At 36.7% G+C, this 17032-nt stretch overlaps 1 protein-coding gene across 2 annotated transcripts in view; it reads left to right on the forward strand.

The window, feature by feature from the left end:
• The window catches only part of LOC136875682 (serpin I2), a 160103-nt gene that overhangs the window by 132341 nt on the left and 10730 nt on the right, over positions 1 to 17032 (forward strand). Inside the window, exons 5-6 of one of the 2 annotated variants that reach the window (XM_068228102.1) lie at positions 8058 to 8243; positions 8446 to 8548. In XM_068228102.1, coding sequence (XP_068084203.1) covers positions 8058 to 8243; positions 8446 to 8460 — 201 coding nt within the window. In that variant the 3' untranslated portion in view covers positions 8461 to 8548. Of the gene's footprint in view, positions 1 to 8057; positions 8244 to 8445; positions 8549 to 17032 lie in introns of those variants that run through there. The other variant, XM_067149237.2, reaches the window with a different exon arrangement.

Raw genomic sequence — 17032 nt, forward strand, 5'->3', positions numbered from 1 at the left:
GTACCTCGGGACCAGGCAAAGTGTGCTAACTGTGGCTTCATTCCCTGGTGTCTGGCATTATAATATGGCAATTAAAGCTGTAACAAACACAAACAAACTAAACCACTAGCAAGAAAAAACTAGTGGTAATAATAAGAAGACAATGAAGATGTAAATAATAATATTTTTAGAACATATTAATAGAGGCATGTGTTCAGCTGAGGTTGTGGGTTGTGCATGGTTCTGTTCTAATCACGGCTGACTAGAATTAATTTAAAGAACATTTTCTTTAAAAGATTTCAGGAATTTCACAACCCAGCATTTTCAAACATTTTTTTGCGGCAAGAGGTGTGATAGGCGATCTTAACTAATTTTGGGCCACTGAACATGAATCCGTTGTCCATTTCTATGTATCATGTCACATTTTCTTGCAATAGGTATATAAAAATAGGAGATAGGCCTGAATATTGTATATAAAAATTACTGAAAAATGTTGATAATTTTGGAAATATTTATAATTTTTTGTACTGGTATTATTATATATATTCTGAAATAGTTGAATATTGTCTTGAATGATTATGTACAATGAATAATTATTGAGTATAAAATTACAATGAAATATTTAGCATTTATTGTAATATAATACTGACTTACACAAAAACACATAAACAAACAACTCTGAGGCAATGAAAGCAATTTATTTTGACAATTAAATGTGATTTACAAGCAAACAATGTAACCTTTATTCAGTATCTTTACGAATTCATAAATGTGAACAAAATAAACTTTAACAGTCCTAGATGGCCCCTAGGAATGAACGCTTGGCTGCCCAGCGTCTGACTGCATCAAGTTTGTCTTCTCTTTTCAAACACCAACAGTAGTCGGCCATCATTGGTTCATCCCACCTCCCCTGGTATCTTCTTTCTGCCTCCTTGATGTCCTGGTGGAACCTCTCTCCCACCTCTTCACTAAGAGCCCCAAGATTTTCTGGAAAGTGATCGAGATGAGAATGAAGGAAGTGAAGTTTCAGACTTATTCTACACTCCAAATCTTTCATATCATCCAACATTGTTTTCACTATTGTTTCGTATTGCTCATCCTTTACATTTCCTAGGAACTTCATTATGACATCTCTTATTGAATTCCATGCAGCAAGTTCCATGGCATTCAATCATCTGTTTAAAGTTTCTGTCTTTCACAAGCTTTCTAATTTGTGGTCCATTAAAAAGGCCTTCCTTGAGTTTTGCATCAGATAAATGTGGAAATTTGCTTGCAATGTACTTTAAACAGGGGCTATTTTTGTCCAAGGCCTTAACGAACTGCTTCATGATTACCAGTTTGATGTGTAGCAGTGGAAAAATAATTTTTTGTGGATCAACTAAGGCAGCATTTGCAACATTTTTCACACCAGGTATCAAAACTTGTCTCTTGGGCCAGGAAGGTGCAGACCAGTGTTTGTCCCTAGTTCTGCTGTCCCATTCACATAAAAAACAAGGGAATTTAGTGTAGCCTGCTTATTGTCCTAATAGAATACCACACACCTTCAAGTCACTACACACATCCCACCAGTGCTCATGATATTTGATTTTATCTAAAACAGTTTGCATTGTGATATAATTTTCTTTTAGTGAAAGGGAATGTGCAACAGAAATCGAAGCTAGAATGTTTCCGTTATAAAGTAGTACAGCCTTTAAGCAAACCACGGCCACTTTAACGACAGCCGATTCGCTGTTATCACAAAGCGGTACTGTGCCGTAATGACACATTTTCAGACAGTAAATGGCAAATAACACAAAAACTAGATGTCATACAATAGAACCAATGACATTTCTGAAATCCTTATTTAGTTAAAATCACATATCTGATGCTTGCCGCAAAAATCATGCTGGGTAGTATTTTCTGAATTTATCAGACAAGTTATGGTTGATGAAACTGTTGTATTAAAATTTTGCATTACAATTGAATTTAAAGAAAGGCCTGAAAAGGTTGGATGTGATAGATGTGATTATCATTCATGCAGTGACCGTGCCCATTGCTGCTTAACTCCAAGATAGTATAAGCAACAAAATTAATTTAGAATTGCAGCTTTGCATTACAGCATGTTGTAGATAACCACCTCGTCTTCTTCCCTTAGTTCCAGTGCTTTGCTATGAGATTAATGTGCCTGCTGCCCCTTTGTATAGGACGGGTTGGTTTGCTGGCTTGGGTAAAGAGGACTGCTGGTGGCTCAGGAGAGTAGTGGGGGGGCTGGGATGTAAAGTATGGACAGTTTGGTTTATGTTTGTGTTTATTACAAGCTTTAATTGCCATCTCATAATGCTGGACACCAGGGAATGAAGCTGCAGTTAGCACACTTTTCCTGGTCCTGAGGTACCTTAGAAAGAGTGTGGTTGTGATGACCGCCACATCTGTTGCAGCGAATAGCTTCTGTGAACAAGGACATGTAGTGATTTAATTTAAGACAAGTGAAGCAGATCATTAATAGAGAGGAACTGGTGGAAGTATTTTCGATGTTTTCAATGTGTTGTTGTGGGCTTCTGTGGTTTGGTCTGTTCCTGGGAGATGTAATTGTTGATCTAGGATCCTGTGTGTGTTTGCTTGCATGGATGTGTGAATATTTATCTGGTGTGAGTTGGGTAATTTTTGTTGATTTTATTTCATGTTTGGATGTGGTAGGCAATGGAGTTTGAGTGACTTCATGCTTTCAACAGAATTTCAGTTTTTATGTTTGTGTATGCATAGTGGTGGGTTGAGGAGTGAGTGTTTCTTTTGTAGGGCAGGGTAAGGTTTGGGTTTTGGTTGTGGTTAGAGGGGTTTGGTTCTGGTGTTGGTGGTTGCTGGTTTCATTCAGGATGCAGGTATTTCTTCTCTGGATTGCAAGGCTGGGTTAGCTGTGGATATAATTCAGGCTGGAGTTCTCCTGCCTGGCTTGAGGGCATGCAGTGGCCTCTTCATATGTTGTGCTTTCCTTCTGGTGTCTGGAAGGTGAAACAGGAATATTCCTACTCTGGACACACCCCAATGATTCTAGTGCTTCATAACCAGGCTTATGAAAACAAGCTTGGCACGAATAGATTGTCATAGATGTTGTTGAAGCAATGCTGTGAGTGTTGCAAGAGTGTAGTCTTGATGGAGTGTTGGAGCAGATGTCGTCGTGAGGAGTGTTGGAGAGTAGTTGAACTGGTGCTGTGTTCTTGTTGAGTTTGAAGGATATGCGTTGAGCAGCTCAGTGTAGAGGAGTCACGTGAATTGATTGTATGAGTTATCGGACTTGTCTGGAGTCGATCCAGGTGTACAGTGGTACAGCTGCATGTTAGTCAACAGACTGGTGTTCTAACCTGTCTCCACTGGAGCTGCTATGTAAAACAACAGTGGTATGTGCCATATGAAAGATTAGAGCTGTCAATCAAGATTATGGAAGGGTCACCCATTCCAGGCAAATACCAGTAATCTGGGAGCTGCTGTCAGGAATATATTCTATTGTGTACCAGTGGATCAACAAAACAGACAGTAACAATATTTCTGGTTGGGGTAATGTTTGAAAACTGTTACATTATTGGCAGTTTGACGAGCATAAACTATTACAATATTTTGAAATGCATGCCGTTAAAAAAGATGTGAACATACACAAAACTAACCACACTTAAATATTTTATAGTAAGTGCTGGGCTGAGTGGCTCAGGTGGTAGAGCACTGGCCTTCTGAGCTCAAGTTGGTGGGTTCGATATTGACTCAGTCAGATGGTATTTGAAGCTGCTCCAGTACACTAGCTTTGTGTCGGTAGATTTACTGGCATGTAAAAGAACTCCTATAGAACAAAATTTTGGCACCTCAGCATCTCCAAAAACCATAAAAGTAGTCAGTGGGGTGCAGAATTAATAACATTATTTTTAATGTTTTATTGTAAATCAAGTGAATTGAGGAAATGTCATTCTACAGTACAGTAGACTACAGTTACAGCCTATAGTACAGTACCATACTCTCATTGTACTCTAATGTACAGTACTGTACATATATTAAATACGTTAAACAGTCAATGTATATGCATTCTGTAGGCCTCACTGTAGCTAATCATGTGATGAAATAGATCATTGCTGTGATTCCAAATTTTTGTAACCTTAATTTAGTGGCCTCCACTACTAACATGCCAGCCCCGTGGTGTAAAGGTAGCGTGCCTGCCTTGTACCCGGAGGCCCCGGATTCGATTCCCGGCCAGGTCAGGGATTTTTACCTGGACCTGAGGGCTGGTTCAAGGTCCACTCAGCCTACGTGATTAGAATTGAGGAGCTATCTGATGGTGAGATAGCGGCCCCGGTCTAGAAAGCCAAGAATAACGGCCGAGAGGATTCGTCATGCTGACCACATGACACCTCGTATTCTCCAGGCCTTCGGGCTGAGCAACGGTCGCTTGGTAGACCAAGGCCCTTCAAGGGCTGTAGTGCCATGGGGTTTGGGGTTTGGTTTGTTTCCTCTTCTAACGACCAACTTTTTTGGAAGAAAGGCTGGGGGCAGCTATAGACAGGTTTCACTGTATTGTTTTTATTATTATTATTATTATTATTATTATTATTATTAATTATCCTTCTTCTTTCTTTCTTGCGAACTGGTCAAACTTAGGACCACGCCAATACCACTTCACTTCCTTCTTATCATCCCTTCCTCCTTTCTCTTTCTCCACAGTGCCTTCATTCTTTCAGAATGTTGCGCTCTTCTCTCTTCAGTCCATCTTCCCCCTCTGTGCTCTTTCTTTTCTTCAACAAGAACTTTTATGTTGGAAAGTCTTTTCCTGAATTGGTCTCTATCATGACATTCTTCATCTGCAATTCCTAACCTCTTGAGTTCTTCCTTCATCTGCTTGGCATATCCCCCTGGCTCTTCAAGTAGTATATTTTATTAAAAATTTGTTTATTTAACCTTCCTGGATCCATTCTGACCATGTGTCCATAGAATCGCAGCCGTCTTTTCCTTATTATTATTATTATTATTATTATTATTATTATTATTATTATTATTATTATTATTATTATTATTATTATTATTATTATTGTTATTGTTATTGTTATTATTATTATTATTATTATTATTATTATTATTATTATTATTATTATTATTATTATTATTATTATTATTATTATTATTATTATTATTGACTTCGTAGCATTTCTGACACGATCCCTTCTGGCGTCATTTCTCCCTGCATAACTTCTAAGCATCTTCTTTGCGGCAGCCAATGAACACACACAAAGAAAGTATGTAATACGTCATCGATATCACCGCAGTATATGCACGCCGAACTAGTTGCTAGCCCTAGTCTATGAAGAAATTTTCGGAAGTATCCATGACCTGTCAAGAACTGTGTGAGATAGTAGTTCACCTCACCATGGTTTCGGCCAACCCATACGCCCAGAGAAGGTATCAATCTTTTAGTCCATTTTCCTCTAAAATTATCTTCCCATCTTGTTTGCCATCATTGCATTCTGCGACTAAGAGCCAAAGCCTTTGCCCTTTTCCTTCCTAGCTCTTCTTGTGTGAGCCAAATTTCTTGTCTTTCGAAGGCCAACAAGTCAATAGGAGCTACTGCTGCTACTACTAGAATCGCAGGTTCTGATACTGTACGATATGCACAAGCAATTTGTAAAGCTGCTCTCCGTTGTACAGCCGCAATTCTTTTCCGATATTTCACAATTTTTAACGATTCAGCCCAAATTTCCGAACCGTATAGCAGTATCGATTGAACAGTCGACATGAGAAGCCGCCTTTTACTAGATTTCGGCCCTTTGATATTTCCCATGAGTCTACTAAGTGCAGTCATGGTTTTTGCCGCCTTATCTGTTACCCGTTGGATGTGGTCCCAATATGTAAACTTAGTATCAAGCGTTACACCAAGATATTTTGTGCTCCTAGTTGTTTCGATGGCTATCTGCCCGATCTGCATCGGTACAACAGTATTAATCCTTTTCCTCGTCAGGAGGATAATTTCCGTTTTATGATCTGCGAGTTCTAACTTGTGATTTATCATCCATTCTTTAATACGTCGCATCACCTGATTCAATTTAAATTGAGCCAGCTCTAGGTTACGAGTTACTATCACAGCAGCCACATCATCAGCATAACCCACAAGTTTTACATCTTCTGGCATCTCCAGCCATAACAAACCATCATACATGATATTCCAAAGGTGTGGTCCGAGAATTGAGCCTTGCGCTGCACCAGCTGTGAGCCGTTTTCTTCTCTGACCATCTTCCGTGTCGTATAACAATGTACGGTCTTTCAAATAGTCTCGCAGTATATACATGAGATATTCTGGTAGCTCGGGACCAGGTGGCAGTTTACGTAGAAAATATTCTGCGTCAGAAGAAGAAGGACCTGGATGATTATGACAGACAGTAAAGCAGAAGAAGGAAGATGAAGCACAAGGTGCATTAAGCACGACATCCGTCCTGAAGTAATGCGAGAGCGGTTTCCGGGGCGGAGAAAAACGTCGTGGGAAAAGGGAGTGTGGTTTTTAGTGGGTAAGAATCTCCACACACTTGTTGAGTGCGGACCCTCACAAGCGTCTTATGAAAGATTTTCCACACTCCCTCGCAAAAAAAAAATAATTATTATTATTATTATTATTATTATTATTATTATTATTATTATTATTATTATTATTATTATTATTATTATTATTATTATTATTGCAGACATTATATTATGACCTACGACCCTCCTTGCAGCTAGTCTTTCTTTATCTTCCTATACTGTGCCCTACCTCTGCTAAATTCTTGCTGTGAGGAATTTGATTTCTTGGGGGGGGGTTGATACACCCCTTTTCTGAACTGTTAAGAAGGTGCCAAATGTGCCCATTCAGCTGCCAGCCTGTCACCTATAAAACAGTGGTCCAGAGATTCGGTAGGGATCTTCTCGATGTCTTCTTTGTGTAAAACAGAACACCGGAACATTGCATGGCTGGCTGCTGGAAAGGTAAAGGCAACTTTCAATATGTGAAAAACTTCTACGATCAACACAAATTCTTCTCTGGTCTAGAGAGATATTTTATAGGTTTTAACATTGTAATCATGTAAATGTTAGGATAGATTTTTCAAGGTTTTATAACTATGTCACGTGGGGGATTTCCACGCTCTTTAATGAATTATGGGACAAGTGTAGGCTTGCCTTATTCAATTTTGCCATGACAAGCTGGCATAAGCATGTTAGTAGGATGTTAGAGTGATCTGTACTTGATATCCTAATCTGTTTTCTCTTACTGTGACTAGGTATTTTCAAGGTTTAAAATTTCAGTAACCCTTTAGGATTTTAATTTGCTTTTCCTAGTCACTGCATAGGTTGGGCTTTTCTCCTGCTTCAGTGATGCAATCATGCCCCATTAGGTGATTTTCTTGTGTCTATTTTTGGAAATTTCATATGATATTGAATGCCTATTCATTTGCTACTCTGACCAATTCTAAAATAATTATTTCTTTATGTTTTGGTGTAGATTTTCTTTCTGCTCATTGTATTGCAGGAGACTAACTCTTTTCTAGGGAGGAAATTCCAAGTAGGGTTTCATTTCTCAGCTGTTGGAAACTACTTGAACTTTGCTGTAGATAAATGTATCATTCCCTCTGAGTTAAAAGGGTTCTGAAACCTAAACATTCACATGCTTCCCTTATATTGTACCATCATTGCTCTGGAAGCCTTACCGTATTTAATGTTATTTTTTAAATTATAATTCAGGTTCCTGATTATCCTAAACAGAGAATTTTTATCAGGTAAATTGTTTATATTAGTTGAACTTAGCTTACTTATTCATTTATTTACTTGCTATCTCATTTAGATATTTATAATAATTATTTGTTCACTGCTAAAAAAGAAAAGCAAAGGGTGAGTTGAACATTTGATAAATAAAGGTTGCATATTGAAGAGTTGCTTTCTTCTCATAACTACCTCATCCTTCCCTGAGGCTCTGTTGTTGTTATTATTATTATTATTATTATTATTATTATTATTATTATTATTATTATTATTATTATTATTATTATTATTATTTTTATTTTTATTATTATTATTATTATTATTATTATTTCTACTTACAGGACAACTCGTTCAGTCTCCTGTTGCTGCTCCCTGAGTGCCGCACAGACCTACACAACCTGGAGATAACTGTAACAAGTCTTTATCTCAAGGACATTCTACACAAACTACAGGAGACCGTTGTTGATGTTTATCTGCCACGGTTCCACGTGGAGAGCTCATTAAATCTCAAATATACTTTGATGGAGGTATGTGGCAGTTCTTCACTAAACTTTATTTATTTATTTATTTATTTATTTATTTATTTATTTATTTATTTGTTTATTTATTTATTTATTTATTTATTTATTTATTTATTTATTTATTTATTTATTTATTTATTTATTTATTCATTCATTTATTTATTTTGGTGAGATTAAGACCTGGTATCCTTCTCTTACATGTAACTAGGCTGCAGCAACTTAATTATAGGTAAACAGATGTATGGCTCCACGAGGTATGAAGACATGAAACAACTTGTTTAAAATAGAAATGCATGGAGGATTTAAGAAAAGGCTATGAAAACAACAGATGGGGAATCTGCCACCTGGGCGATTGCCCTAAATGCAGATCAGTATTGATTGATTGATTGATGGCCACCTTTGCTTCTGCTACTGCAAAACCAACCTTCAGATTGATGACTGGATGACAATGATGATGATGATGATGATGATGATGAAATATTTGATAGTTAAGACAACGTATTAAAAATATTTTTCTACTAGCATTCGTACCCATTCTTTGCACGGTAATTTGTAATGGATTAGATGTTTCCTTCATGAATTTAGGCAATGTACATGCCTCTATTATTAAATGTTTCCTTCATGAATTTAGGTGAATTTACATGCCTCTATTCAAAAGTTTTGTACAGCATATTAAACGGATATTTTTCTACAAAAGCACATGGCAGTAAAGTGAAGTACGATAAAGATGAATAAAGTCGAGACAGAATGAGGACAATTACAGAGTTTATTGTACAGTACAGTTCCTGGTCCGAAGTTGTGCGAAAGTCTCCCTGTTTCGCCGTTACATTTTGTTGCTTCCCTGACAACTGGAGTGACACTGTGGCTGGAGACTCACAAAACCCATCATTGATGATAACCTCCCTTATTATCTGTTCTATCATTACAAGAATTAGGATAAACAAACAGACAAACCGACAGACAGACATCAAAGCTTAAAAATATGTACATGGTCATTACTACACATGAAGCAGGTAACTGTACGAAACATTTGTCAAAATATTCAATTTTTTATATAGATAAGTAATTTACTCCATGTGCAACACTTTTTGGGCTATGTCCGCTGGGACTTAGCCTGTAAAACCGTCCATTAATGATATCTCCCTTATTAATCCTCCTGTCAAAAAGGTGCACATGAGAAAAAAAGTTTTAGAAATAGATTTCTATTAAAGTTGTAGATTTTCATTCAGGTTGGCCTTGTATATTTCATCAGAGAGTAAAATCACTGTTCTGGTTTCCTGTAAATCCCCAGTCATTTTCAGAAAATTGAAAAGTTATGGACCTTACAATGTACCTTTTGACAGGTGGATGCTAAATATGAAGTTTGGTTAAAACATTTCCAGTAGTTTTCCAATCATAAGAAATATGCTTTACACACACCTGCTTTTGGGCTAAGTCCACTAGGACATAGACTGCAAAACTGTTGGTTAATGATAACTCCCTTATTAATCTCCTACCAAGAAAGGTGCACATGAGAAGAAAGTTATAAAAATTGATTTCCATTAAAGCTGATAGATTTCCAGTAAGGTTGGTCATGTATATTTTGTGGGAGTGTAAAATCCCTGTTTTGATCTTCCTGTAAACCCCCAGTCTATTCAGGGATTTAGAAATAATATTGGCCCTAAAACCTGCCCAAGGACAGGTGGATTCTAAATACGAAGTTTGGATGAAATATATCCAGTAGTTTTCCAGTTATACGAACTCTAACAGACAAACAGACAAACTGACACCAAAGCTAAAAACCGAGCTTGATAGCTGCAGTCGCTTAAATGTGACCATTATCCGGTAATCGGGAGATAGTGGGTTCGAGCCCCACTGTCGGTAGCCCTGAAGATGGTTTTCCGTGGTTTCCCATTTTCACACCAGGCAAATGCTGGGGCTGTACCTTAATTAAGGCCATGGCCGCTTCTTTCCCATTTCTAGGCTTTTCCTCTCCCATCATTGCTGTAAGACCTATCTGTGTCAGTGCAACGTAAAGCAAATAGCAACCAAAGCTAACAGACGGTCATCATTACACCTGAAATGGTTAAATGTATGAAAATTTAGCCAAAATATTCAATGTACAGACACATTGTCTTTACAAATTTATTTATATAGATGTATAAATTATTAAAATCAAACAGTCGTATCAACACACAGGTTTTTAGTTCATAGCCGGTTTTTGGACATTTAGTCTATCATTAGTGATTTAAAACATCCTAATTCACATGAGTGTGTCATCAAGACAACTGTGAAAATAAAGAAGAAATGAATTACAGAGTTTATTAAACTAAATGCTAAACCTTAGATCAATGTTGTTTTATTACGTAACATACCATTAGAAGCGCTGGCTGGACATGCTGTTAAAGCAGTTAGGCAGGTACCAAACAGATGTGCTAGTAGTGTGTGACACTGCATCATCTCAAGGTTGTAAATAATATATTACTAGTAACAGTTTCATTTAAAATATTATCTCGTGTGCTGATACGATTGTTTGATTTTAACAACAACAACAACAACAACAACAACAACAACAACAACAACAACAACAACAACAACAATAATAATAATAATAATAATAATAATAATAATAATAATAATAATAATAATAATAATAATAATAATAATAATAATAATATCATTTAGATTTTCACGGCCCGTGTAACTATTCATGAGTTATATTTTTTGGGCTTATGCCGTGTAAATAATTGTAAATACACTCAATGTTTCAAAAGGAACCTTGCCTTTCTTCATCAGGAGACAAGAAAGGCAAGGTTCCTTTTGAAACGTTGAGTGTGTTTACAATTATTTACATGGCATAAGCCCAAAAAATATAACTCATGAATAATAATAATAATAATAATAATAATAATAATAATAATAATAATAATAATAATAATAATAATAATAATAATAATAATAATAATAATAATAATAATAATAATAATATCAACACTGTTTTATCATAGTGGCTTTGATATTTTATGATGATTATAAGTCTACATATATAAATAATAATATGAATACTGTGCTTTAGCTGCTTAAATGAGTTTAAAACATCATGTGCAGTATAAAAATAAGTAGTTAATAACTAAAAAAGTATTACTAACTAAACTAAAAATATAATAAAAAGTAAACATAACTATTCAAATCCCAATTATATATGAATTTAGCATGATGGAGCAGAAACTTGGACAATGACAAAGAAGGATGAGAGTCGAATACAGGCAGCCGAAATGAAGTTCTTGAGGAGTATGATACAGAAGAGTAGAAGAGACAAAATAAGGAATGAGAAAATCCGAGAAGAAATTGGAGTGGAAAAAATTAATGATAGAATAGAGAAGAGCCAACTAAGATGGTTTGGGCACATAAAGCGAATGAGCGACGAAAGAATGCCAAGAAAGGTGATTAGGGAATCCTGGTGGGGGTCCCATACACTGGAATCATACTCTAATTTGGGTCTTAATAGTGGCAAACCCGGAAGACACCGACGGACCGACCGACTGAATAGTCTTTCAAAGAACTTTGAAATATAACAAATAATCTCCTTGATAAATTATTTCAATTCCTGATTCCTCTTCATATATACAAATATTTACGCCAGTGTTTTCTCTTGATTTCTCAAGTGTTCATGTATGAGGTAGGGTGAGAAAGCTACCTTGGAGTGGTCCACATACTTCTTCCATCACCATTAGGTAGGAATTAAGTTTGTGAACCTTCCCTTCTATAACCTATTTCCTTTTCCAACTGACATCATTTTATGAATGGTCTCACCCCTTCTTTTCAGTATTTGATCAACTGATGCACTAAATAATTATTCTTCATCATAACCTGAATATCATTTATCAGCTCGTGTCCAGAACATGTTTTTATTTGGGTCATCAGTCCATAGACTGGTTTGGTGCAGCTCTACATGCCACCCTATCCTGCACTAACCTTTTCATTTCTACATAACTACTACATCCTACATCTACTCTAATCTGTTTGTCATGTTCATACCTTGGTTTACCCCTGCTGTTCTTACCATCTACACTTTCCTAAAAAACTAACTGAACAAGTCCTGGGCATCTTAAGATGTGTCCTATCATTCTATCTCTTTTTCTGGTCAAATTTTGCCAAATCGTTCTCCTCTCACCAATTCAATTCAGTATCTTTTCATTTGTGATGTGTCTACCACATTTAAAAAGCTTCTATTCTCTTTCTTTCTGAGCTAATTATCAGCCATGTTTCACTTCATACAACACCACGCTTCAGATGTCGAGCAAATTTTATTTTAGTTTGCTTGTGCTAGTCTGCACTTTATGTCCTCCATACTTCTGCCATCATTAGTCATTCTACTATCCAAGTAACAATATTGATCTACTTCCAGAATTCCCTGCATCATCTGACTTCATTTGACTGCACTCAATTACTCAATTTCATCTAGTACTGCCTCTTCTAGAATGTGCCCATACAATTCAGAAATTTCTCCAGATCTGCAGATTCAGATCAGATAACAGTACCATCAGCAAATCTCAGAGTTTTGATTACCTGTCCTTGGATTGTGAATCCTTTTCCAAATTCCTCTTTGATTTCCTTTATAGCCTGTTCTATGTAAACACTGAAAAGGAGAGGGGACAAACTGCAGCCTTGCCTCACTCCTTTCTGGAATGCTGCTTCTTTTTAATAGCCTTCAATTAATTCTTATCATTGCAGATTGACTTTTGTGCAGATTGTAGATAATTCTTCTTTCTCGGTATCTTATCCCAACCGCCTTCAGAATCTCAAATAGCTTGGTCCAATCAAAATTACTGAATACCTTTTCTAGCTCTATGAATACCATGTATGTAGGTTTGTTTTTCTTAATTCGATCCTCTAAGATGAGATGTAAAGTCAGGATTGCTTCACGTGTTCCCACATTTCTTCTGAAACAAAACTGATCTTCTCCCAACTCATCTTCAACTTGTCTTTCCATTCGTCAGTAAAATAATACATGTTAAAATTTTGCAAGCATGAGATACTAAACTAATAGTGCAGTAGTTTTCACACTTGTCTGCATCTTATTTCTTGGGAATTGGTATAACATCATTCTGTCTAAAATCAGATGGCATTTCTCCTGTATCACACATCTTACACACTAATTGGAATAACCTCCCCATGCTGGTTTCTCCTAAGGCAGTCGGTAATTCTGAGGGTATGTCATCAATTCCGTGCCCTGTTCGTACTTAGGACTCTGAAAGCTTTGTCGAATTCTGACCTCGAAATTGGATCTCCCACTTCATCAGAATCAATAGACTCTTCTTGTTGCAGAACCTTATTATCTACTTCCTTCTTTCATACAATTGGTTAATATGTTCCTGCTGTCTTTCTGCCTTGTCTTTTCCTAGAAGTGGTTTTCCCTCTGAGCTCTTAATATTCATACACCTAGTTTTCCTTTCTCCAAAGGTTTCCTTGATTTTTCTGTATTCATGATCTACCTTTCCTACAACCATACCATACAACCTTTAACATCCTTGCACTTCTCTTTCAGCCATTCTTCCGTGACTGACCTGCATTATCTATCTAATTCATTCTTTAATCGCCTGTATTTTTTTCTGCCCTCCTCATTTTTAGCATTTGTGTATTTTTGCCGTTCATTAATCAGGTCTAATATCTCCCGAGTTACCCACTGATTTTTATTTGATCTTAACTTTCTTTCTAACTTTTCCTCAGCAGCTCTACTGATCTCATTCTTCACACTGTCCTCTCTTCTTGTATTGTGCTTCCTTCAGCCTTTTCATTTAGTCCTTATATGACATATTCCTTGAAACAATTCCTCACATATTTTCTTTCAACTTATCTAGATCCCATCTTATTGCATTATTTCCTTTCTTCAATTTCTTCAACTTCAGATAACATTTCATGGCCACCAAATTGTGATCAGAATCCATGTCTGCTGATGGGAATGTCTTGCAATCCAACACCTGGTTTATGAAACTCTGCCTAATTATAATGAAGTCTATTTGATACCTTCATGTGTCTCCTGATTTTGTTCACATATACAGCTCTTGTTTGTGGTGTTTGAACCACGTAGGCCTACAGTAAAACCTCAATGCATCATTTTTCCAGGGGGAGGGGGGGGGGGGGGAAATGACGATGGATGCGGGAAAACGATAAATAAGGGGAAAGCAAAATAATAAAATATGGGTACTGTGTTCAGGCATTTTTCATCACGTAAATATAATAATAATAATAATAATAATAATAATAATAATAATAATAATAATAATAATAATTGTTGGCGTGTGGCCTTCGAAGCCGGGTGCATATCTTTCGATTTGTCATGTGATAGGCGATCTATGCGCTTATGAAAATGCGGCTCTACCTAAGAAAAATCTTAATGCCTAAGTCAGTGCACACACACAGACCCCGAACTGTTGGAATTAACCAACAAAAATTAAAATCCACGACGTGATCGTGACCTCTTGAACTGAAGGCCAACATGTGCTAACCATTTAGCCATGGAGCCAGACATGCTCATACTATACATAACGGTATCAAACTTTTGCAATCATAATATACGCGATGAAAATAAAAACTGCGACTTTTATGCCGTTTCATTTCACTTTTCCTTACATCTCGTAGTAATTGGAAAACCTTCATGGTCATTTCTCTTCTTGCAAATTAATGATATACGTGTATATTACGGCAATAACCTGTATTTTAGTAAAGATTCTGTACACCCTTCACGAACGATAGGTTAGAGTTTCCACATGGCATGGCTCGGATGATGTCACAGAGGTTAGAAATTCAACATGGCATGCCTCGGACGATGTCACAGCGGGTTAAGCGATACTGCCAACTTAGGAATTAGTTTCAAGACCAGGCTACTGAAAAGATCAGTAGTCTGGCTTGGTTAGTCTGGCTTGTAAGAATACTACTGGGTAGGGGGCAACAAAGTGGTCAACAGGCCTCTAGCATCCCACACACATCACAAGGTACGACATAATTAATAACCCTGTGACTAATTAAAACATATCCGGCACACGCCGTGACTATTTTAAACTGAGGGATTTTCTCATTTTCAACGAAGCTGGCAGTCCTAGCCAGCCAGTAGCAACACAGAAAATGGTGGCAAATTTGAGTTTTACAGTGCCTCAATTTTAATTCTTGTAAATGAGAATACTTCTAGGGGCCGATTAGTGTGTCGAGGAGAAGCATTGGCGCTAGGAGGATCGTAGTGAAGTTGCGCGTGAATAACCCCCGCACAGCACTCCAGCCATGGCCGACTGGATCTAGCTAGAGCAACGCATCAAGTCGGCCATACTCCAGCATATGAAATTCTTGCTCAAGACTAGCAACGTAATTGCTCATACATTATCGCGTAACAGGTTGCTACTATTATATGATAGAGTATTCAACTGTCTCTTTAAATTCAAAAAACGTTTGCATATCCATGCGGGAAAATTGTGGCTGAGGACAAATATTTTTATGATCTATGTGATAAAACGATAGTTGATAGACGATGTTACACAGGTTAGAGGTTAACTTGATAGATGCGGGAAAATTTAACATTGGTTTATATGGAACATATTTGGGACCGAATAAATTGAGTGATGGATACAGGAAAATGACATTTCCGGGAATGATGCATCGAGGTTCTACTGTATTAACAAGGAATAAATTATGATCAGTGCTTAATTCAACTAGCCAACTTCCTCTTTCAATGATTCGTCCCAGTCTGAATTCTCCTACACCATTACCCTCTCTTCTTTGGCCTATCACTGCATTCCAGTCTCTCATCACAATTAAATTCTCATCTCATTTTACATATTGTATTAAATCTTTTATCTCTTCAAATATTCTTTCAATTTCTTCATCATCTGCTGAACTAGTAGGCATATAGACTAGCACTATTGTGGTGGTCATTGGTTTGGTGTCTAACTTGACAACAAAAATTCGTTCACTATGCTGGTTGTAGTAGCTTACCCACTGCCCTATTTTATCATTCATTATTAAACCAACCCTTGCATTTCCCATGTTTGATTTTGTGTTGATAATTCTGTAGATGCCTGACCAAAAATCCTGCTCTTCCTGCCAACGTACTGTATTTCACTTATACCAACTATATCTAATTTTAGTCTATCCATTTCCCTCTTCAGATTCTCTAACCTACCACAACTTCTAACATTCCATGCTCCGACTCACAGAATGTCATTGCGATTTAAGAATTTAATATTTGTTCCATATTGACTTTACAGTAAAGAGAATATGTAATTATAGTAGTCTACCTTGGTCAATACATTGAATGTTGAGTAAAAACACATTAAAGATACATGTTTTGGCACTATTGGCCCTTCTTTAGCCTTGAAAAAGAAATATAAAGTTTATAGAAATACTCTAGGAAAAAACCTCACTAAAAGTCCTTAAGAAAGAATTGATCTTGAAACATTTTAAATTGTCATAATGTAAAAACACAAACATAACTTTAAAAAAAGATGTTGAAGAATATATATAAACACTTATTCTTGAAGTCTTGAAAAAAAAGTGTCAACAGCATCAAAATTATCATGTTGTAGAAATCTTTAATGTGTTTTTGCTCAACATTTAATGTACCAGTATTGACTAAGGTGGACTACTGTAATTTCATATTTTCTTTGCAGAATGCTAGTATTCATCTTCCTGATGATTGCCCCCTCCCATGTAGTCCCCACCTGGAGATCTGAATGGGGGGACTATTTTACCTCCAGAATATTTTACCCGGGAGGAAGCCATCATCAGTATATCAATCATTTATACAGAGAGAGCTGCATGTCTTC

This window comes from Anabrus simplex, chromosome 6, assembly GCF_040414725.1.
Source record: "Anabrus simplex isolate iqAnaSimp1 chromosome 6, ASM4041472v1, whole genome shotgun sequence".
NCBI lineage: Eukaryota > Metazoa > Arthropoda > Insecta > Orthoptera > Tettigoniidae > Anabrus > Anabrus simplex.